Genomic DNA, 25,356 nt, shown 5'->3' on the forward strand with positions numbered 1-25,356 from the left:
GGGATAAGTAAAAAAAAAAAGTTGTTGTTTTATAACTTGTAGTGGTGTTTTGTAGGGTCAAGTGTTTTTGCCCCCATCTACCTTTACCACACTTTATTGCTCAACTTTCTCATCTTTAATTTTACTACTTTCTTTTCATATAATATGTGTATGATATGGCATGCTCTCATAATTTTATGTGCATGGATGTCAAATATAACCCTAATAATGTATAATGGTTTTTTTTTTTTTTTTTTTAATTTTCTCCTTTTTTTTGGAGCTATTTTCCCCCTTTTACTTTTACTTTTGTTTATGATATTGTGGGAGTGGAATTCTTATCCCAACTTTAATAGATGAAACTAAAGAGGTGTGTTTGGGTGTTGAGTTAGTTGATTAGAGTATGAGTTTGGATAGAAAATAGTAAAAAGATTTGAAAGAGTGGATGAATTAGAAATAATAAAGATTGGAACATATTTCATGAAAAAATAGCAATTTAGAATCATAATATATGTTAGAAGTAATTGTATGGTTGTAATAGTTGAATTTGTATTCAAAATTGTATGATGAAGGTGTTGACACTGGTAGAGATAAAAAGTGGTCTTTTTTCCTTCCAATAAAGAAGAAGGAAAGGATGGTGGGACAGTTCCATTTTCCAAAGAGGATCCTTTAATATGGCCATGCCTTTTTGGCATGCATTTAACTACACATGAAACCCCAAAGATAAAACCACTCCCTCCCTCCTCTTCTACTCCATTTCCATGAACTCTCTTTCTTCCTAAACTCACTCCAATCATATATATTCATCTTCAAGAAACCACAATCACACAGAGAGAAGAAACTTAACAAAACTCTTCTTAGCTAATTAGCTATGAGAGTTCCTGTTTCCAACAACCAATTATCCTTACCCTCTTCTAATCCTAACCCAAACCCTAAACTCCATTCCTCTCCTTCTACCATCGCCTTCAACACTCCCACCACTATCACCACCGCCTCCTCCACTACCTGTTACGAGCCCACCTCCGTCCTTGATCTCCGCCGCAGCCCTAGCCCCGTGGCGCCCGACAACCCCCTCTCCTCCGCCGATGACCGCCACAACAACCATCCTCTAGATTGGGATGAACAAGCTCTTCATAATTTGGATTGGGACTCCATCATGGGTGACTTGGGCTTACATGATGATTCCAATTCTTCTCTAAAAAACAACACTAATCATGATCATGTTCCTCACTTCCCTGAATTTCTCCATTCCCAATCCTTGGATCATACCTCCCACCTTCTTCCCCCTGATTTCTTCCTCTCTGAGCCCTTCTCAAATCACCCCCCCACCGTCCTCCAATCCTTCAATTCCTTCAATCCCAACAACCCATCTCTCGATTTCCTCGAAGATCTCATCGCCGCTGCCGATTGCTTCGATTCCAATGATTTCCAACTCGCTCATGTGATATTGGAACGGCTCAATCAACGCCTTCAATCCACTTCCTCCACCAACCCTCTTCACCGGGCTGCCTTTTTCTTCAAAGAAGCTCTTCAATCTCTCCTTTCTCCCTCTCCCAATCGCCATAATCGCCTCTCTTCCTGGCCCGATATCGTCCATACCATCAAAGCTTACAAGGCCTTCTCTGTTATTTCTCCGATCCCCATGTTTTCTCACTTCACCACCAATCAAGCCCTTCTCGAAGCTCTCAACGCTTCCTCAATCATTCATATTATTGATTTCGATATCGGATTTGGTGGGCAGTACGCATCTTTCATGAAAGAGATCGTCGAAAAAGCAGAGTCTAGGAATGTTGTTCTTCTTAGGATTACTGCAGTGGTGCCGGAGGAATTTGCGATTGAGAGTAGGTTGATCAGGGAGAACCTCTGCCAATTCGCCCAGGATTTAAAAATTCGATTTCATATAGATCTCGTCCCGCTTCGAACTTTCCAGACGTTGTCTTTCAAATCGGTGAAATTCATGGAAGGAGAGAAGTCGGCGATTCTGTTAAGTCCGACCATCTTTTCCCGTCTTGGGAGTATAAATAGCGTAGCCTCTTTTCTTGGCGACGTGCGGCGGGTGTCGCCGTGTGTGGTCGTGTTCGTCGACGGTGACGGGTGGTCGGACTCCGGCGCAACGTCGTTCAAGAGAAATTTGATGGATAGTCTAGAGTTTTACGCACTTATGTTGGAGTCGTTGGACGCGGCGGGGGCTAGCGGTGAGTGGGTGAGGAGGATTGAAACGTTCGTAGTCCGGCCGAAAATAGTGGCGGCAGTTGAAGGGGCGGGAAGAATGGCGGCACCGCCGTGGAGAGAGGTGTTCCATGGGGCCGGGATGAAACCGGTGGCGTTGAGTCAGTTTGCAGACTTTCAAGCGGAGTGCTTACTTGGGAAAATACAAGTTCGAGGGTTCCAAATAGGGAAACGAAATGCTGAGCTGGTGCTGTGTTGGCATGAGAGGCCTCTAGTGGCCACGTCGGCATGGAGGTGCTAACGGTTAAGAAAGAATGAAAGAAAGATTCAACCAATAATCAAATTTTATTATTATAATCATCATAAAAATTGGGGTTAGGGGGTTGGATTTTTTACTTAAATACTATATATATATATATAATATAATATATTATATAGGGACGTACATAAAATCGTATGTATCCCTTTTGGAATTAATATAAATTCCATTTTGTTTTTTCTAACTGCCTCATGCATATTTCAATTATGGTTTTTATCTCTCTTTTAACCATCTAAATGACTACCAATTGTTTTCTCTAAAGAAGAATACCAAATTGTTAATGATCATTCTTTTTCTTTTTAATTATTTCATTTAGATTGTCTTTCCATTATCAATTTAGGCTCGTTTCCAAGATTTTATGTTATTTTTCTTCTTTTTATGCCTTCCAAGTTTATCTTTATAGAGATGTTCTTCTCCATAAAAGAGATATCGATATCTTAGATACGAACACCAATACATTGTATAAAATGAAAATAACTATAATAAAAAAAAAACCAAAATGGAACAATTCCATATACTTTCTTTAACACTTGTTTACTTCTTTACTAATGGTACACTTTGAAGATTCATTAGATTTACTTTTTTTTTTCTTTTTATGTATTAACGAATAGAGAATTAACCATCCTTAAGCTACAACCAAACAAAACCTTAGCGAGTCCAATCATGTGTAGATAGATGTATGAGCCTTCAACGAATATATGAGAATGATACATCTCGACTTGGTGCAAATATGAAGAATACAACATATCACATCACATCTCTTTACATATTTATAAACATATGAATAAGACATAAACCGTCAAAATGAACAAAACAAGATCTTGTATCAAATAAAGAGAAGGCAATCTCGTTCTCAGCTAATATTTTTGAATTAAGGAAATTTGAATATTATTATAAATTATCTAACACTCAGAAAAGGAAATTTGAATTAAGGATTTACACTAAGTTGATAAAGATTTCTACAGAGGAAGAAGAAGAGCAATAAAACATTTTTTTTTTCTTTATAATACATTAAAGAGAAGGAGGGAAGAATTAAATAGGAATATCAAAGGTAGGGATTAGGCCATTCCATGCCATAAATACAATAATTTTCAGGCATGTAATAAAACACATCTTCTTCATATAATGGTGAAATTTCCCCAAGGGATATGGGTTGCTCCATCTCCATAGCTTCCATTGACATTGATGGGCTTGGGCTACTACTACTTAATGGCCCATCACCCCCTTCTCCCATTCTTACCCTCTCTTTCTCTTTCTCTACTTCTAATAGTTGCTCTTTTAGCTTCAACAGCTGCATCATTTTATTTTGAAAAATATTATTTAGTAGCTAATTCTATTTTCATATGGGTACAAAAAAATATTATGAAAAAATTCAACCCAAACGTACTATTTTCAAATTATTCTAAAAACAATTCAAATATGAAGAAAAAACAAAACAAAACAAAACAAGAGATTAGAAAAAGAAACAAAATAGCTACTGAAATGAATATTTTCTTTTAACATTTAGATACGGTGTAGTGTTGTAGTAGGAAGTAAGTGGGAGATAGAATTTAGTGTTGATAAGTGAAATGTTAAAGTGAGAAGTGAGAGGCACCAGAGTGGGGTGATGGCCCATAGAAACACAGACAACATAGTACGAAATAACTTTATTACTCACTTTGTAATTTTAAAATTTATATAGTTGAGGAATGAGGTGGTGGTGGGTGTTGTAAGGCAATTGGCTTATCAAAAGTTCTGTCAAACCATTTTCTTTTCTCTTTACTAAAAGAAAATAAATATATAAGTATATATATATATTTGCCACCTGATTGTAAAACAAAGTGGGGTGGGGGTTTCTTCGAGCCAAGAGCCCATGCACGTTCATTCATGTTGGTCCACTCCTCTCTTTTTCACCCAAAGTTACCCACCTTTTCTCCTCCACTCTTTCTTTTCTTTTTTGTTTCCACCCTTTTTTGTGTAGGTACCAAGTGTTAAATGGTAATTAGTGTTTAAGATATATGTCTAATCTGAAGTAATATTCACTTGGTCTTCAGTACTGTACACATAACTTTTTAATAACACATGCAGGAATAGAAAATTGAAAGTTTCTAAAAAGAAATATCAAATCAACTTTCGATGAACCAAAATCAGTTTCTTTTTAGTTTGGGATGTATGGTTAATTAATTTGAACTGAATATATAATTGAATTATGTATTGTTTTGAAAACTAATCGATTAACTAATACATTATTATTAAATGATACCAAATCTGAATTATTGATGATAGTGTTAGAAGTTTTCTCCCATCTTCTCCCATTTTCTGCCTTAAACTAATTAAATTAGATAACAGTAAAGAAAATGGTTTAGATTCAATTAAGGATGAAAGAAGATTAAAGAGACAGTGAAACAAACCTCTGTTTCAAGACGGCATTTTTCAACGACGACGGATTCATGAAGCTTCTTCAAATTAGAATACTCCTCCTCAAGTTTCTTATTCTTCCACCGTGCACGGCGGTTCTGAAACCACACAGCCACCTGCCGGGGATCCAACCCCAACTCCGACGCTAACCGGTCCTTTCTTTCCGATTCCAATTTATGTTCACTACCAAAATTGGACTCCAAAAGACGAACTTGCGCCGCCGTCAGCTTCCTCTTTTTCCCACCCGACGCTGCCTCTGTTTCGGATCCTCTGTTCTTCTTACGACGTCGTCTCGGTTTAGACTCGCCCAAATGAACTAAAATGCTTAAAAAAATGAGGTTCAATTCATAGAAGAAAAGAGGAAAAAAGAAAAGAGTATTTGGGTAAATTTTACCAAAAAGAGGCAAAAACCCTTTAACAAAAAAGAAGGGTACAAACCTTGTTGGGGTAGCATTTGGATGTATAATCCATTGTACAACTGAGAGATTTGTACTGATTGATGTTCTTGATCAGTTTGTTGTTGGTTCATAGTTTTGGTTTGGTTTTGTTGTATTACTCTGTTTTTCTCTTTCTAGTTTTCAGGATTTCTTGAAAACAGAGTGGAAAATAGTTTGATTTCTTTTTAAAAAAGGGGAAGACTTTAGATTGGGTTGGGAAAAACAGAGCTCATGGGCTGCCTTATTTATAAAGGAAAGTGATATATGTTGTTGCCTACTCCCAACTTCAAACCTTTTTTACACCCACCAATATATCTCACTCTATCTACTATGAACCGTAATAGATAATTTATCTTGATCTATCACAGTTTAAAAATAATTATACTTAAATGTATAATGGATGTCAAATGAGAGGGAAATTAATTCAGGAAGTTAAGGAAAAAGAGTGTTGTCTTTAGCTAAAAAGGCAGAGGGTGTTTTGGTCATTTTGTATCTTAAAGCTCTTTTTTTTGGGTTTATATTATTGAAAAAGAAAACTTTGATAACGAAAGGCTACAATATACTCACGTCAATATCTTTTGTTTTAGCATGCGTTTCATCCATGAAATAAAAAAACAAAAATTGCTTTAGTTTTTATATCTTTTCTTTTCCTCCCTTTTATAAATTTTTGGGAGAGAGAGGTGATTGTTCGTTTTACTTTCATATTGGATTGTTACGGTAAATGAAGGAGACAAAAAATTTCTTCCATCTTTAAAGGATAAAGTCGACACTGCTATGCTAATTGAATTATGCTTGTTTGGTCTTGAGATAATAATATAAAGTTGTTCTCTCTTATCAAAATAATAACTAAGATTTTCCCAATCTAACAACTTAATTTACAGCACACACCCAACATGAAAGAAAAAAAAAGAAGAGAGTATATAAGGAGAGAAGTAAGTAAATTGAGGGGAAAGCATTTAGAAAGGGTGATTTATTGGTAGGGTAAGGATGAGTTGATTGAGATGAGTCAAATATTTAATGTGGGTAAATTTGGTTGCCATTTCATTGACATTGGGTATGCCTATCTATAATCCACTCATATGTTGACTAGGCTCTCCTTTATATTTTATTTTACTACCAACCTCAACTTAGCTTAATAACCAATACTAAAGATCTTTGAGTATATAGTGTTGTTTATAGGGTACATATTGGGGGATGTGGGGGTGAAAATTCCCAAGCAATGGAACAGAAAAGACTATGGGATTTCCATGTTAGGTAATTAGAAAAGAAAGGTAAGGGGGTATAGTGGTACAAAAAGGCTGCCATGCCACCCACTTAGAAATAAACCCACCCACACCACAAACATATCACAAAAATATATATTTTCTTTAAAGAAAAGTATATAAGGTGGGCTTGGATCCCAACACCTGAGACTTAGGGGTGGAACAGTGAGGATGAAAAGGCTCCATTTTCTTTTTCTTTTGGATATAATAACAAATAAATAAATAAACAATAACATATTTGAAAGAGAGTTGTAAAATGTAGGCTCTTGATTTGGACAAACCAAGTCCCACCTCCCATTTGGTTTTGTTGTTGTCCAATTGGGTTTGGTGTATCCCCTTATTATTACGAGGATATATATATATATATATATATATATATCCTCATCATTTTATTTCTAATTCTAAGTATTTCCATATGTTGTGGGACTTTTAATTAGGTAAATATGACAATATAATATCACACTCTTCTTCCTTTTAACACATTTCAACAAATAGGCATATATATACCTATATACATATATACATATAGATGTATGTATGTAATGTATGTACTACAATTGTTATCCGAATCAAGTAGCTCATTTAAATAGAACATTTTCTTTTCTTATTTACTATTCTCTTCTTCATATCTTCAGATATTTGTTTCTTTCCAAATTTTTTATCATATGTGATTTTTAATGAACTTTTTTTTTTTTTTGTGATGAATGGAAACAGTCATATAAGTGGAACGTAAGTGTGATTTTTCAAAACTGAGACAACTTAAAGTGAATCTGTCATCTTTGATGAGATGTCAATTCCTATTTAAAGCCAAAAATTTTGTTTACTATTTTCAAATCCTAACTTGAAACTTAGAAATACTTTTCTAAAGAGGTGACAGTAAAATAAAGTGTTAGATATTAAATTTAAGTAGGCAGATAAGGGTAAATTTAATATAATATCTAATTGTTTTTTATCTTCACTTGGACTTAAAATAGGAAGAAGTAAGGATTTGAACACATAATCTTTTTGATCCACATGCTCTTATATTATTCATAAATCATTGACCCGAAAGCTTAAGTCGGTAGGTAAAGAAGAATTTAATAACATATCATCTAACATAAACAAACTCATAATGTCAATGTTATTGATATATGTACGAATGTGCATGTCATCCAACTTTTCTTTAATAGAACACATTCTAGCTACCTCACATTTATGTTAGTATTAAAGAATAAAAAACTTACCAAAGTGAGCATAGTTCAGTTGGCATGTGGTGTGTCTTAACAACTAAGAGGTCTGTGGTTCGAATCTCTCTATTATTTGTTGAGGGATATGAACCACAAGTCTCTTGATTGCTATCACATTCTATGTGTTAATTGAGCTATGCTCGCTTTGGCAAATTATTTTTTTTCATCTTTGAACACACTATTAGATAATTGGAAAGTATATAAACAACCCTAATCGTACACATTTTGGATTGAGTCCTATCCATATTTAATTGTTGAAAGATGAAAAAGAAATGTCATGTCCATTTTATCTAAAGAATGAAAAGTGGGGTGTTAGTACTTGTAATTATGGGGGACAGATGGAGGTGGAAATGTATGGTCCTTCCAATTCTCTTTTCTTCAAAATGTTACATTGCAAAAGCTGAAATATAGTACACATTTGAGCTAGCAAAAAATACCTTTAAAAATTCATTGTTTTTTTTATAATGTGGTAACATACCAAATTAAAAAAGAAATAGGTCATAACATCTCTAATATATTATGTGTTACTTTTGATCATATAGTAAAAATGTGGCCAAAAAAGAAAACTATGATATTATTTCATAAGTATATATAGTTTTCAACATTTTTGTTGAATGTTTTTCATTGTAAAATAACCTATTCCAAAATGAGTCTTCACATGAAATTTAATATAATTTAGTCAAAAAAAAAAAAAAAAAGAGAAGTTAAAAGTTCTTGAAACAAAAAATTAAATACCTTTTGTCTAAGATTCCAACACACTTCACGTTACAAAATTCTTTTAGATAATTCAACTCAATTCATCATTATCAACTCGTACAATTTTAATTTTAGTTGATAAGGTTTTAGATAACGTTTTTTTTCTTGTAAATTCTAAATATGCTATATGATGGAGAAAGGGAAGAAAATGTTAAAATTAAACTCAAATTATAAAACAACATAAGTTGATTTGATGTGTCATTAGAGTAAAAAAGAAACCAAGAAACTTTAGTTGATTTGATTACATGTGAGTCAAGGATAATGATTTTGTAATGCTTTTAATGAACAAAGGCTGAATTTTTGCAAAGGAGAAAAATTGGTCATCTCCATTAAAGACATATTTGCATATATCTGTTTCAACCAAACCCTTATTTTTCTACTCGATTCATACATTAATAATTTATAAGTTAGTGGTTTGGATTTCTTTTCTTTTTGTTAGGGTTTTTACTTTGTATTTTTTGAAAATGGATATTAACAAAAAGCCAATGGGACTCCCAATTTTGGGAGGAAGCACCACGTGGCCTTGATATTGACCAAATATTGATGGGGAGATTCATAACATTGGGGTAACTCTTAGCTTTCAAAAAGCACTTCCACTTTCTTTCATGTCGACTTTCAGGTACCATTTCAACTTAAAAAATTAGAGGTAAAAAGATAATAAAGAAAGAAAAGTAAAAGGTAACCAAAAGACCTCAAATTTTAACCAACCTCTAAATAAATTTTGATACAAAGAAAACCCTTTTCTTAATGTTGAGGCTCTTTATGAGGAAGTTCAAACAAATTCAATTCAGTTCATAATAATGTTGATGTCTTAGCTATTAAGAGTTATATTGTTTTGGTTTAAAAGTAAATGAATAAGTTGTTTTCTTTGGGTGCAACCAATAATTGTAAGTTTTTTAAAAGAAGACTATTGTTTTATTTCATTACAAAATAATTATTTCTAGTACATTAATAATTTTTATGTTTTTGTTTATTCTCTTTCTAACATCAACTTTTAATTCTAACTACAAAATTTAAATATTTATTTAACATAAAAACAAAATAACAACCAAACGAGTATTAATCGTCCATAATGAACCACAATAATTTTACAAACATAAATTGAAAAAATATAAATTTGGTGTTATGGATGAAATGAAACATAAATTACTTCTTATTTTCTATTTATTTAAATTAATAATAATACTTTTAAGAAATCAACAAGAAAGGAATAAAGGAAAACTTAAAGAGAAATCGAAACACAGAAGGTTTTTGTTAACTACGTCTACAAAGTAGAAATTCGAGAATGATGTTATTTAAAATGAATACTACAGGGTGACAACACTAAATTAAAAGTTTTATAATATTACACGTTTCAAAACCATATAGAAAGTGGTGATAATTGTGAATAGTTAAATGATTATATTGAATAAGAATTTGTGAAGGGTAGTTGATTGTTTGTAAAAGATATCAAGAAATAGATATAATTAAAGTAAAAGAAAAGGAAAGAGAATAGGAATTGGGCAGAAGGTGACAAAGCATTCCAATGGTGGGTTTGAAAGAGAGAAGGAGAGAGGTGACTTTGATTAGAAAGAGAGAGAGAGAGAGAAGCAGAAGAAGAAGAAGAAGGAGCAGAAGAAGAAGAAGGGAAATTTGAAGAAAATAAAAAAAGAAAGAGTGTGAGATAGAGACAGGTTCCACGTAAAAGCAAATAGGCACATGGGGAGCAAATACTCAAAACTAAAAGCCAAAATAAATATTAATATTTTTCCTTTCTTTTCTTTTCTTTAAATAATAATAATAATAATAATAATACAAACATTAAAACATATAAATTATAAACTATACAATATATATATAAATGCACTCGTGTCACTCCCCCAATGCACACTAATTTGTTTGGACCACTCCATTTTATCATCCATCTCCATCCTTCACTTTTATTGAATTACATAGTTAAAGTTACAAGTTTAATTTTCAAATTATTATAAGTTTAGAAAAAGAGACATGGATTGGAAACCTGAAAAACAAGGGAGTTAATAATATTAAACTCATACATATGTTATGAAATCCACAAAAAAAAAATATATATAGAAAACATAAAAAAATCAAAGAGAAAATCAATTGACACACTGATTTACGTGGTTCACTAACAATGTGTTTTCTCTATGCAATTTTTATTAAAGATAATAATATAAAATAGAAAATAGGTGCATTCAAACTTAGAGAGCTTAATTCACAGTGTTATAGATTGAATATATTGTTTTTAGGATTGGTAGGTTAGATTAGAAATTTGAAAATGGTATTTAAAAAATGAATATGATTTTTCTACCAATATATATATATTTGCTAAATTTAGTGTATTTCAATGTATAAAACAAAATTTCCATACAACTATTTTTATCAACGACATCTCTTAGCTTTTGAAAATGTCTAATATAAGGGATGGGAGATATAGGTATTAGATATAAACCTTTTGTTGACAACAAGTTAATTGTGCCATTAGATACAATAACTCTCTCCTTGTTTAAGTAATAATTATTATAAATTACATATGGCATTTGGAGATATGAGAATTTGTTTAAAGTAATTTTGGATCCCATTCATTCTCATCTTCATTTTGAATTAAAACAGCAGCCGCCATAAACAGTAATCCCACCACGCATAGTGCTTATTCTTACCCTAAACCCTCTTTCTTTTTTTGTCAACAACTTATCTTTTATTTTTACCCTTTAGTACTTTATGTTATATAAATATGAATTTATACATTCATATAAAGTTAATTTTATATATGGTCTTGCTGAAATGATCTGTTGCTTTCTCTTCCACTGATCTCCACCACAACCCCTATTTTCTCTATTTCACTCCCATCTGTTTTCTTTACTACTCATCTTCTCTTCTCCATTGTGTTGTTGAAAACAACTATTCCAACCATTAAAATAAATAAGAGTTTATGGGGAAACACTTTACATTCGAAAATAAATAAGAATTTTACTGCTAACAATTATCTTAATTAAGACGATTTATATATAATTCTTACATCTCTATCCCTAGCTTTAATCTTTTTAATTGGAATTCCTCCTCGCTAAATACTTTGTGATTATCGAATATCATCTTATAATAATTAACATCATGTGTTTGGTATATTTTAGGTCTACATATTTATTAAAAGTTTATATCTTAATTAATTGAATTAAGTATAAATTTTTTACCTTTGAATTAATCACAAATATAAGTTAGAAGTTAGCTAGTGATACCTATCTGGTAAAAGAAAATTATAAAAATATATCTATTTAGCCACTAGAAAACTTCAAACTTTGAAAACGGTAATATTCTAAAACCCAATTATTTAAGCATTTCTTTTAAAACTTTTGTTCCAATGGAAAAATGATGGGTAAGTACACATTTGAATGGTAAAAGAGGGTCAAAAAGCAATGGTACTCTTTGTCCAGTGACCGATACACATTTACACAATATGTTTCACACTCACATATTTAGTTTATCATATTACAATTTAGATGATCATATAGGGAGAGAATGAGGCATCCTTTCAGAGTTGAGAGGAGCTGTTTCCCTATTCATAACATAAAAAACCATTTACTTTCTACTTTTGCTCCTTTATCTATTAATTTCCCTATTTCATCCTTTTAAACCCCAAAATAGTTACTACATTTTACATTGTTGTTTTCAAATTTTGGATTAAATTTATCTTACTAAATATGACCAATATATATATCCATGACTCAATTTTGAAATTTTAGAATTATTCTTTTAAGATATACCATGGAAAGTTGTTGATTATATTTTAGAAAATTTTAAATCCTTTTAAGAGTATGTTTTAGTAACATGTACATTAGCACTAGGGAAAAGAAAAGTAGTAAGATAGTATGTATGTTAAGAAATGAAAAAAATAATTGATTAATTAAATTAATATAAGATATATTTTCAGGGTGCAAAATGTATCAACATAATAAACATGAGGTTGACACAAATATTTTAAATATAATTGGGGTATAAATTAATTTGTGATTAGGAAGTTTTGTTTGTCCTTACTCAAAATAAAATATATTGACAAAATATTGAAATTTTCTATTCATAATCGATTTTCTAGAAAAATGATTCTACAAGTATATCATTATTGAACCCACACAACATCAATGTTTTCGCCAACAACAACAATATATGTTTAGTTCTTTATCTATATCTCAAAGAAAGGGTAATATATATATATATATATGATCATGTTTTTATTGTTATATTCATATATAGACCGTAAAACAAGGTCGTGTTTGATTAGTATAACAAAGTTAAGTAGTTAAAAACGACATTAATGGTTGACTTGTTTAACCATAGTTTAAAGTTAACCAAACCAAAGAACATGGTTAACTCTCCTTCATAGTTCATAGTAACAAAGGGATAAGACCAATGAGGTAGCACGGAAGGAAAAGAAAGAGAGAAAAGGCATTAAACTAAATAATTAGTCTCAATTAACAATGAGATTATTAAAATGAAAAAGAAAAGGTGATTGGGCGCATGAATGAGATTCCCTTCTTTACAAGCTTTTATTATAAAAAGTAATTAACAAAATTAATTGTTATAAAAAAAAATATTGCTTTGACTTAAAAAAAACAAAATAAAAAGAAAAAGTGTATGTGTAATTAATTAAGTTTTATTGATTTGAAAGATTATAAACTAATGGGTGTCATGTTTATACCGACAAAGGGAGGCCTTGTTTCCCCATCTTCCAACTTCACAACTTGCTTTAAAGTTATTGGTTACAATTATGATTGATCACATCTTTTGATTATTTTTAATTAACCCTGCCAAATCACAGATTCCCCCTTTGATTTCAAGCACTTATTTCGATTAACCAAATCCCTCAATATATATATATATATATAGTAATTTTTTAGTTCTATATTATTAATTGGTTTCTTTACTTTCCTAGGGTTTTGTTTCTTAATTATAAAAAAGAAAAAGCTAATTATGTTTGAGAGTGTTGATAGTGGGGATGGTTTGCTTTTGTTTTTCTCGAAAATAAATCTTTTTCTTTTTCTAAATGTTTTAATGTTTTGGTCATATTATTACTTTTATATAGATAATAATAATAAAAAAAAAGTTGAAATTTAAAATGAAAAATCTTTCTTAAAGATCGTCAAAACCTGCCAATACACTCAAACTACCCTTGGAATACTCAAATCAACTTTAAGTTAACTCTTTAGACCTTTTAAGAGGTGTATATATGTTCCCATTTCATGATGTTGTTAAGAAATTGATAATTAAGAGAAAAAAAGCAATACATAAAGTTGATGGTAAAGATATTAATGCATATGTTGAGACAACAAATCCTCTTAACATCTTCACAATGGTATGATATTGTCTACTTTGAATATACATCTTCATGGCTTTGCTTTTAGTTTTATTGACAATATATATATTACGTAATTCACTAATGATATATGTGAGCTATGTCCACCGTTAGAGAAAGAGAAACAAACTTTTATTATTAAGGAGAGAAATATCACCCGTCAATAAGATTACATGATTTATATATAAAATATATTTCTTTAAAATCTAATTAAGCCAAAATCATAAATTATATAATTACATTTAAAAGGCATATACAACTTAGATTTCGGGGTGTTACTTCTTAATCCCACCCGCATTGCTCTTAATAATTAGACCTTGTGTTGGGTTATTTTAAGTGTCATTTAATAAATTTAAGGCACTCCAATAAATTTTTAGCTTACTATGTCATTTATTATAGGCATTCCAACTTTATCTTTACAATATAATTATTTTTTAATATGTGTACAAAAAGTGTAAACAAATCTTGATAAATCACTTATAATTGTACCAAAATTAATAGAAGATAACCTTTCAACACTTTAATCCAATTAGAGAATTAAAAAATAAATCATCATAATAACTTATAAAATTTTAATCAATAATTTTCAAAATATAGGGTTACTTCTCCCAAGATCTTTCATTTCATTCTTACCACAATGAGCTATTATTGGAATTTGTCTGCTTATTGTATATAAAAATGGTTGTTATATATCATTGACTCAATGGAAAAGAAAAGAAAGAAAAAAAGAAGCAACTATGGGATAAAAACCTTTAAAATATTCTTCTCATTATATTATATTCATATTCATATTATCTAACACAAAATTGCCTTCACCTCTTCACTAAGCAATAGCTTGTTTAAGCTTCTAATGCAAATTTATTTTTGCCTTTAATTTATATTGGTCACTATATTTTAAAATCAATTACTCATAACTATCTCCATCCATCCAATTTAGTTCATTTTGATTTTTAACTATATATATAGATATAATTGAAAATGAAACAACCAAACTGGTCAATTTTTTTTAGCTGTGCACTAACCCATATAAACATTTTTAAAATATAAAAAATAAAGCAGTATTCAAACTTCAAAAATATTAATTAACAAATCAAATCAAATTTAGCCAATAGAGAAAATGGATCATGAGGAGACAAGTTATATTCTTTTGATAAAGTATACCCTATATAACTTATTAAAATGAAAAGATTCACCTTAGACTGTAGGTGGAGATCTTGGCAAAGAGAAAATATACACACACACACATATAACTGCAGTAACATACTTTATGCAGAGTACCCAAATGATTAAGAGTATTTCAGGTTGTATATTTACCACTTTTCTAAAATGATAATAAATAGATCTAAGTTGTATACACTATTGAAATTTAATTTTAGTATCTTTTGTATATTCAATATTGCAATGGGGGTAACTACATCATACCATACAAAGAGAATGGTATACTATATCTAATGAAACTTAATAAGAGAGAGAGATAAAAAATAAATTAAAATGATGGAAATTAGTAAATAATATATTTTGGTACGATAATAGGGTTGAAGAACAGACAGAAATGACACCAAATAGTGTGTTGTGTGTCCACTTGATTTTTCATATCTCCAAAATTTGAAAGTTGGAAACATATATATATATATATAGGGCCACTTTATATATACTTTGAAATTGGAAAATGTGAAAAGTTTGTTGTCATCATTCAACATTCCTACTTCTTCTGTAAGACAATTTTGCTTATGTTTGTTTAATTTTTTGTCACACATAATACATATTTCCCTCTTCTTTCTCTATTTTTGTCACATATTCATTCAAAAAGGTCATGATTTTATAAATTATTTACCTAACTTTTTACTAATATTAAAGAATAATTTACATATAGATCTGATTTAGGATTAAAATCATTACATAATTCTACCCTACTCCAAGAATCACTTTATTTTATTGATACAAAATCAATTTAACATTAGAAACTACACCAAGTAGTACTTTATAATGTAAAATTAAAATTTGAAAATTATGATTAATACAAAAGTTTGGCTAAAGAGGCGACCAACATATGCTTTTAGAGAGTATTATAAAAAACGACAAATCAATTACTTTTTTCTTGTCAAAATAAATTAAAAAAATTATCATACCATTTAGAAGTTTAAAATGGTTAGAAAATACTTTGGAATTACTTTTCGATCATTTCAAACACATCTAACTAATTTTTAGATCTAAAAAATAGATTCTAACCATCGTTTAGTAATCGACCAATCTCAACCCAACATGAAAAGATAACTTTTACTTAACATTGCACTAAAAACTAAAGCACTTATAGTTGGAAATTGCTATTAATTATAATTTTGTTTGTAGGGTTTTTTTTGCCTGAAAAATGTGCAGTGTGCATTGTAAATTGTAGTATTGAAAATGAAAATAAATGTCTCAAAATCTTCCCATCCTGAACCTTGTTCCATTCCAATAAAAAAGGTTTTATTTTCCTTTTTATATTAAACAAAACCAATGTTAATATATATGTGTGTGTGTAAGATTTTCTGAAATTGTATTTAATCCTATAGTTAGCCTTGAATTACGCCATGATTTAGTGCTTAATCTAGGTGGGATTGTGACAAATTTCCAGCTCTAACTTCAAGGGATAACTGTACTATTCAACTGACCTCTATCATTATTCAAATACCTTTACTTCTTAATTCCTTCTTTACTTATTAAATTATTTACACTATATAGTATTACATTACATGCTGACGTATTGCATGATTTAATTCCCAATTAGTTTAAAGATTATTTCATCAAACCACGTGACATGAGAGAGAGAGAGAAGAGGAAAAAAATTATTAAATTTACCTGTCAAAACACAGAGAAAGAAAGAGATCAAATGAACCTAACCTTATATTTTAAAAAATAAAGAGAAAAATAAACCATTGATCTTTAATATTCGTCTTCTAGAATATATGAGAGAAGCCTTTTGTTTTTCACTTTTGGTTTAAAGATTAGGTAAGGATGTCATCATATGGTATCATTCTAGGATAATGAGAAGGCCCATGTCATCTCGTTTCGTTGGTGTGCGCATGGAGTGAGCGGAATGGTCCATCAGTTGCCTCGTCCGGTGGTGTTTTTTGACTGTTGGATTGCTTATTTTGTTGCTAATGACTCTTCCTTGCTTTGTATCATTCTCGTTTTGCTTTGGTTGTGGTTAGACCTGTAATTTTATTCATAAAGAACAAATGTAGAATTAGTGAGTATTTTCTTTTAAGAAATCATATATATATATATTTATTTATTTTAGGTATCATTTTTTGTGAGTTTGGCTTTTGAAGAATTTAACTACACATATGTAACAATATACATCAATAGAATGATTAAAAGTACAATTGAGCTGATTGTTAAATTACTAATTAATACAAAAACTTAAGTTAATGAACAAATGTACATCTAACTACACAAAAACGACTTTTTTGAAGTTTAAAAATCATACATTCAAGCGTGTATACTTTAAATAATTCAAAATCAAATTTTATTTTGGGAAAATGTATAATTAATTATGAAAACAATAATTTAAAAAAGAAGTTCACATAGAAGATGATTTTGGGCTGGACCAACCTTAGGGAACAAACATTTTATACAAATAATAATACAATGGGCTAAAGTATAATGGACCTAAGTTTGATTTATATGCTTTGATAGTCCCACTCTAAAGTAATACCATGATGTATCATTTGTAATATTAAAATATTTACTTTTATTACTATATTTAATTACAATAATGTCATTTGTTGAGCATTAAACTTAATTACACATTTTAATTATTTACAATGAAAAATAAACAAAAGCTCAAGTTGAGGCCTTATGTTTTTAATTTTAATTAACACTTCATAAATTTACAGTTTGAATTTTTCATTTTACAGTTTTAAAATTTACTTGAAGAAATAAACTGAAACTCATTAATGAGAGAAGTCATTATAAATTTAAATGTTACCTTAATGAAAATAAAAACTGTAATCTCAAAACCATATATAAACTCTCATCTCCTCCACTTTATTTCCAACCACTCTTTACTTTTTCTTTGTATAATCTTCATAATTTTGAGGGTGGGTTTTTCTTAATTTCAAGACTTCATTTTGTAAACCCAATTACAATTGTTTCGCAGAATTAGTAATGGAATACCAAATATTCCTTTTGATTTTGCTTGTTGCTTTCATTCCAAGAACCATTCTTGGTCAAAATGTTACAATGGGTAAAATTGTGGTTGAGGGAATCACAAAAATAGCAGAAACTGATGAGAATTTCATTTGCTTCACTTTGGACATTTGGCCTCATGATGAGTGCAGTCAACCCAACCTTTGTGTTTGGGATAGTCATGCATCAGTCCTCAATGTGGTAAGTAGAGAGTTGTTGATCTTTGGAGACATTCAAAGAAAGTAATTCATAGTATATTTTATTAATCAAATTTTCTTTTCTTAGGATTTGTCTCTTCCTATCATCAATAAAGCCGTTCAAGGTAATTTCGCTCTTCCAATACATAAACAAATTACTACTTAACCTTTACGATAAATTCTAATTAGCTTAATTTTATGTATAATATTAGCTTTCAAGACATTACGAATTAGAGTTGGAGGTACCTTGCAAGATAGGTTGATTTATAATATTGGAGAAGGCTTCAAGGGCAATTGTCATCCATTTGAAGCTGATGATAGTTTACTATTTGACTTTACCGAAGGATGTTTGTATATGGAAAGGTGGGATGATTTGAACAACTTTTTTAACAATACAGGGTATGTTTATCTTTCTTCTCACAACCAAACTATCACCTAAATATTTTTCTTTCTACATATTTTCTCAATATTTTATATATTTTCATCACCATTAAAATTAGTTTTTTTTTAAAAAAAAAAAAATACAACAGGGCCATTGTAACTTTTGGCTTAAATGCTCTATTGGGTAAGTACCATACACAAGGAATGCAATGGGAAGGCAATTGGAACTACACTAATGCTGAAGCTCTAATTAAATATACTGTGGACAAGAATTATCAAATAAACTCATGGGAGTTTGGTAAGTTAAACAATACTAAATTTCAATTCTCTATTAGGGAATATGCCATTTGCAATAGAGGAGAGAAGATTCTTTGTATTCTTTCTTGTGTAAATGGTGATTCCATATCTTGACGAAAGAAATGTACTCTCTCCATAAATATAACTATATATTTCATGCTAATTAAGGAAGCATATATGTGATTGCTGGAATATACAGGCAATGAATTGGCTGGACGAAACAGTATTGGTGCAAGCATTAGTGCTTCACAATATGCAAAAGACCTACTAAAGCTTCGAGAAATCGTAGATCGTTTATACAAAAATTCCCAACAAAAACCTTTGATTGTGGCACCTGGTGCATTCTTTGATGACAAATGGTACCATGAACTTGTTACAAAAACTGGACCAAAGGTTGTTAGTGTTCTCACTCACCATATCTATAACATGGGTGCAGGTAAAATTAGCTACTTATCTATATATTAATTATTATGAACTAATCATAATTAACTCTTTTAATTTTGGTCTATATATATGTATAGGTGATGATCCCAAATTGATTTATAGGTTTGTTAATCCAACATACCTAAGTCAAGTATCAAACACATTTAAACAACTTAAGAACATAGTTCAAAAGCATGCCCCTTGGTCTTCTGCTTGGGTTGGTGAAGCTGGTGGAGCCTATCAAGGTGGAGCCTATCGTATTTCTGATTCATTTATCAATAGTTTTTGGTAACAAATTATTCTTCTTTTACATAAATTTACTTTTTTTTTCTTTCATTAATTAATCTCTTTTTTTCACCCATTTCATTTAAATATGATTTTGAATAATAACGTAGGTACTTAGATCAACTTGGGATGGCCGCTTTCTACAATACCAAAGTATATTGTAGACAAACTTTGATCGGTGGATTTTACAGTGTCCTCAAAGCTAAAACTTTAGTCCCTACACCGGATTATTATGGGTACGACGAATATTAACATTTATAAAAGCTTAATATTGTGTATGAGTTTTTTTGACATGATCCAATTATCATCCGATCAAGTGGGTTGCCACATGAGATTGATCGATATGCACATAAATTGATTGGACACTCAAACCAACATCACAAAAATTAAAATAATTATCTTACTTAATTTGTTATTTATTTTTTGTTAGTGCACTTCTCTTCCACCGACTTATGGGTCCAGGTGTTCTCAAAGTTCATAACAAAGTCTCTACTTATCTCCGCACCTATGCTCATTGCTCAAGAGAAAGGGTATGCCATATAATCTTTTATTTCAAATTTTAGAAAATTAAGCCTATACAAACACCAGTTTCCACTTTCAAATTGATCATATACATCATTTTCTTTTGTAGTCTGGCATATCCATGCTTTTCATCAATTTGAGCAATACAACCGAATTTGCAATAAACGTCAAAGACCACATGACCCTAAGTTTGCACAAAAGAAGGAAGCCCAAGCATGGTTCATCTTCAATTAATAATTTGGGAACACCAAGGGAGGAATATCATTTGACACCACAAAATGGTCTTCTTAGAAGCTCTAATGTGCTTTTAAATGGAAAGGCATTGCAACTTACAAGCGAAGGAGAATTGCCAAATCTTACACCAATTTATAAAGACAGCAACTCTTCTATAAATATTGCTACCTGGTCGATTGCCTTCGTTGTCATCCCTGACTTTGTAGCTATTGGGTGCAACTAATTAATTAGATTCATTTATTTTATAAGTAAGAAACGGAGAGTTATCTTTAATGTTTAGAATAAAATAAAACACTAAAGTTAGTGCTTCTGATATTCTCTTTACTATCATTATTATTACTACATATTTTTCCAATTTTTCAATAGCTAAATAAGAGCATTCAAACCTACCTTAAATTTTTGTCAAAATTTAAGTTTTCAATTTGAAAACATATGAGAAGTATAGCTAGTTATCCATAATTCTTTTGGTAGAACAAAAATATACACACACAAATACATCATTTATAAATGTTATTGATTAAAATTGTTAAGTTTTGACTAGTACTCCAAATGCATTTGTAAAAGTAAAAAAAGATCTTTTTAATAAATATCGATTGCCACTGATCCTTAATTTCAACCAATTAATTCTTACAACTATAGGAGATTCAATAAACCACTAATAAGGTAAATGAAAATGTGAATATACAATTTGGTAAGGATTTGCCAAACTTTATAAAAGAAAAGGCACAACCTTATTTTGTCTCCTTCCCTCCATCCATTGCTTTCCACGTGCTCTTCCTCATTTCAATTTTGAACCAACAATTGTATTATGTTCTTATACTTTAATAAAGTAATGTGCACAAACTATATGCATGCAATTATCTTATAAGTATTTCTAAGGCTGGCATTGCATTTATGAAATCTCTATCCATTCCAACTACCTATTTGTCCTCTCTTTATTCATTATTCACATTATTCTCTTTAAATTAAACTTTTTAAAAGTTCATAATGGAATTCATTTTAGCCCCTTATAGTTTATGCTTATTCTATTTATTCCCATTAACTTTTCTATAATCACTCAGCAAGAGCAAACACGTTTGAAAATCTAATATTTAAAATGGGATCATTATAAATCTCCACATATATATAATAATCCTTCAAAAAGCACAACTGGTATATTATTTGTTCATGATTTGATACAAAGTTTATGAGGAGATCATAATAAGAGATTTGGAAAGCAGTTTATTATCTCAAGGATCACTTAGCTCTTTGATTTTTGAACTGCTATAGTTTCTACTTCTTTAACCCCAAAAGCAGCAGTGCCAGCCCAAAGTAGTCGTATCGGTATGCCAATCTAATGAACTTTAGCTTGAAATCATTCCATGGTGGATATCGTGGCTCGAGTTCTATCAAAAAGCTTCTCTGCATCACTGCCTTTTCATGGCTGAATGTATCAAATGAATACTTGCCGTGGTAACTCCCGGAACCGCTCTGACCAACACCGCCGAACGGTAACGAATCACACACAAACTGCAAGACAAAAACACATTCCACTTGATACATGAAAAGTAATAAATAGTAATAATTTATTAACAGTGTGTTACTTACGTTCACACATAAACAGAAACCAGTTTTATTGTTAGGGAGAAAGTACAAGCAGTGATAGCAAGACATTTGCTGTATCATTCAGGATGTCAGATGAAGATTCAAGGAATTCAAGCTCATACCTGAACCATGGTATCATTGAATGTGACACTTCCTGATGATGTTTCGTACAAAATTCGTTTCTTGAGAGTTTCGTCTCCCGTGAAGGCGTATAGAGCGAGAGGTTTCGGTCTTGCATTGATGAACTCAATGCTCTCTTCAATTTTGTTCAACTGTTTCAATAATACTAGTGATCAGAGAATTTATGGTTGTGTGAAATTATTGAAAGGTTATTTGGTAATTCTTACTGTGATTATCGGTAACAGGGGACCGAAGATTTCTTCGGTCATGATATCGGCGTAGAGTGGAGGATTCAACAATATTGTTGGTTCAATGAAGCTACAAGATCAATGCAAAGCATTCAATAGAAACAATCAGCAACATAAACTTCCTCATGGAGAAGTTAGCTTACAGTTTCTCTTTGTCCATAGAACCACCATGGACGATGGAAGCAGCAACTTTTGGGTCTTTAAGAAGATTGCTTATTCTTTCAACATTTTTATCATTAACAATTCGAGCTATACTCGTTGAGTTTTTCGAGTTTTCACCATAAAACTTCTTGAGTATTCTCTTTAATGACTCGATCTGAAAGAGGAAGATCACAAAGATAAGCAAGAAAATAAGTAAATAGTTCGAAGCGAAACTTGTTTTTACCAATTCTGAAGCAAACTTATCCTCCACAAGCACATAATCTATCCCTATGCACGCCTGTCCGGCGCACGGCCCCCATTTTCCTCCAACGATTCTCTTGGCCGCTACCTACGAATTCAAAATGAGAAACAATAACAAAATGAACTTGGATCCATTAACGACATTACATTTCAGCTACCAAGTTAAACAACCTTCATATTGGAATGGACAGAGGAGTAATCAAAGATTGCAGGGCATTTTCCCCCAAGCTCTAAAGTAACAGGAGTTAAATGCTTTGCGGCTGCAGACGACACAATCCTAGCTACCCTTGGACTCCCTGAAACAATCACTCGTAACGATCAAATCGTAGAGCACGAACAAACTGAAGGATCGCCCTTGTTAAGCGAGCCAAGTTCATACCAGTGAAGAAGATCTTATCCCACTTATACTGTAAAAGTTGTTCAGAAACATCAGCTCCACCCTCCACAACCTTGATGGCTTTATCGTCAAGGTAAAGAGGGAGTGTTGCAACAAGAAAAGAGGAGAAAACCGGAGCATATTCCGACGGTTTTAAAACCGCCGTATTGCCTGCCGATATCGCTCCGATTAACGGATCCAATGACAAAGCTGCAAAGATAAGTAGAAGAAGCATCAGAATTCTTCAATTTTTAATGGAAAAATCAATCACCAATGTTGTATAACTCTCAAAATCTCAAAATAAAATAAATAAACAGATGATGGGTCCGTTTTGGTTAAAAAATTACTTGAGCTAAAGAAGGAAAATACTCACAAAGGGGGAAATTCCATGATGAAATTATGAGGACCAAACCAAATGGTTCAGACAAAACCTCTCCTTTTGCTGGGAAGAAGAGTAATGGCAAAGGTTTCTACAACACAACAAAACAAGCATATACGAAAGAAGAAGAACAAGAAACTAAAGAAACAGAAGGAAAACTTTAAAAACCCAACCTTTTTAGGAGCCATCCATTTGTGTAAAGAAGAAAGAGCATTGTTTGCAGATTTCAGAACAATTCCAACCTTAAAAGCGTTAGCAAAATTAGCTCCACTTTCCATACAAAGAAAAACTATAATCTAATTTTCCAAATTTTACCTCATCTCTAAAAATTTCGACAGGATGTTTGCCAAGATCTTGATAAAGGGCTTCAAAAATGGTGTTTTCTTTGTCATGAATGAACTGAATCAATGAACTCAGCTGCTTTATCCTCCATTCATAACTTCTTGTTCTTCCATTTTTGAAGCTTTCTCTTAGCACTTCCAAACTGGCTTCCATTTCCTAAACCCCACCACAAAGAAGGCTCTGTCAAGAAGCTGTGTTTGATCTGATTTTTATGGTGTGGGGTTTCTTCTTTTCTCTTGCTTTTGCATTTTATGTTTGTTCTAAGATTTTGGAAGTCATGTCATTACTTTCCCCAAGTGGACAGATTTTCAGATTTTATGGAAAATGGTTTAAGGCATTGAATTTAATGTTCCTTGTCCTCCCTTCGTTTATGAAAGCCACGTTTAACTATTAATCAATGATTACGATGCTAAAAACACTTCAACCTGATATTGAATCGTCATTTTAGTCTTTCAATTTTATAGAATTAGTTAAAATGTAATTGTACCAATCTAAACTAGAAAAATAAAAAGTACATCAAAGTTAAATAATACACTCTTAACTAATTAAGAGACTCAAGACTCAAGACTCTTTACCTAAATGAGTTTCAATCTCTATCCACCTCCACATTATTAATGGATCAAAATTAATTGCATTTATGGTACTAGAGATGGGTTTCAAACCATGGCCCATCCCTATCTTCTTGATGTTAATTACTATAAGTTAGAAGTTGGATGAGAGATGTCAATTAGGTGCATTTCATCCCATAATTTGACACATTTCACCTCATGTTTTAGATATTTCCAACCAACCAATTAATTATAACTTTTGTTATAGTTTAAGAATAAGAAATTTGTTTAATAACATAAAAAAAATGCCTTAACATGACAATGTTTATGGTATTGAATTGAAAGATAACTTTTAAGAGTAAAATTTGAATTGAAAGATAACTTTTAAGAGTAAAATAACAAAAACAATCAAAATATCTAAATATAGCATAGGTCAAATAACATACCATCAAAATGATTGATAATTTCTATTTTTAAATGTTTTGATTGATATAGTAATCATAGAACTAATTGCATAATCAAGATGTTTACTGTATGATTGATTGAGAACCAAAGTTAAATCCAATCAATATATAGATACCTTTTATTTTTTGAGAAAATTATACTTTTAGCATTTTAGTTCTAAAATTTGAAATTTTAGGAAAAGAATTGGTTTTTCAAAATAAGAGTTTGTTATTATATAAATAAATTTATGATACTGTAGATTGTACAATATACTTTAGAAAGAATCTCTTCTTCCTAAAATTAATTTTCAAATTTAAAACAATAATAATAATAGATTATCAATACTTTTAAACCTATATTTTTAGTAGAATTCCAACATTAAATAGTTACATTTTGAAAACGGTGGAAAAAAGAAAAAAGACATGCAATTTTTTAAAAGTAAAATAAGGAAATTCGAACCACAAAATCGTTCAACAATTATGTAGGTGTGTTTTAATTAAACTAAGTTGGTTTAT

General features: G+C 30.9%; 4 protein-coding genes across 4 annotated transcripts; 2 read left to right on the forward strand and 2 right to left on the reverse strand.

The window, feature by feature from the left end:
• Positions 1-670: 670 nt before the first annotated feature.
• On the forward strand, positions 671-2,775 carry LOC116401665 (scarecrow-like protein 15). The gene has a single exon (XM_031884317.1). It carries the CDS (start codon positions 848-850, stop codon positions 2,444-2,446), a length of 1,599 nt encoding a protein of 532 aa, XP_031740177.1. The 5' UTR covers positions 671-847; the 3' UTR covers positions 2,447-2,775.
• Positions 2,776-3,327: 552 nt separating this feature from the next.
• LOC101221080 (homeobox-leucine zipper protein ATHB-40) lies at positions 3,328-5,560 on the reverse strand. Its single transcript, XM_004146434.3, has 3 exons — positions 5,300-5,560; positions 4,855-5,177; positions 3,328-3,755 (listed from the first exon to the last, which is right to left on the reverse strand). The coding sequence occupies exons 1-3, from the start codon at positions 5,388-5,390 to the stop codon at positions 3,510-3,512; spliced, it is 660 nt and encodes a 219-aa protein (XP_004146482.1). The 5' UTR covers positions 5,391-5,560; the 3' UTR covers positions 3,328-3,509.
• Positions 5,561-18,038: 12,478 nt separating this feature from the next.
• Positions 18,039-20,621, forward strand: LOC101215378 (heparanase-like protein 1). Its single transcript, XM_004146495.1, has 8 exons — positions 18,039-18,260; positions 18,345-18,381; positions 18,469-18,603; positions 19,134-19,370; positions 19,456-19,645; positions 19,753-19,878; positions 20,073-20,172; positions 20,274-20,621. Exons 1-8 carry the CDS (start codon positions 18,039-18,041, stop codon positions 20,619-20,621), a joined length of 1,395 nt encoding a protein of 464 aa, XP_004146543.1.
• Positions 20,622-21,483: 862 nt separating this feature from the next.
• On the reverse strand, positions 21,484-24,161 carry LOC101221321 (aldehyde dehydrogenase family 3 member F1). The gene is made up of 10 exons (XM_004146435.3): positions 23,823-24,161; positions 23,681-23,749; positions 23,502-23,598; positions 23,132-23,338; positions 22,924-23,048; positions 22,736-22,840; positions 22,494-22,666; positions 22,330-22,420; positions 22,105-22,254; positions 21,484-21,907 (listed from the first exon to the last, which is right to left on the reverse strand). The coding sequence occupies exons 1-10, from the start codon at positions 24,000-24,002 to the stop codon at positions 21,671-21,673; spliced, it is 1,434 nt and encodes a 477-aa protein (XP_004146483.1). The 5' UTR covers positions 24,003-24,161; the 3' UTR covers positions 21,484-21,670.
• Between the last annotated feature and the right edge of the window lie 1,195 nt (positions 24,162-25,356).

Source organism: Cucumis sativus, chromosome 4 (assembly GCF_000004075.3).
Source record: "Cucumis sativus cultivar 9930 chromosome 4, Cucumber_9930_V3, whole genome shotgun sequence".
Lineage (NCBI taxonomy): Eukaryota > Viridiplantae > Streptophyta > Magnoliopsida > Cucurbitales > Cucurbitaceae > Cucumis > Cucumis sativus.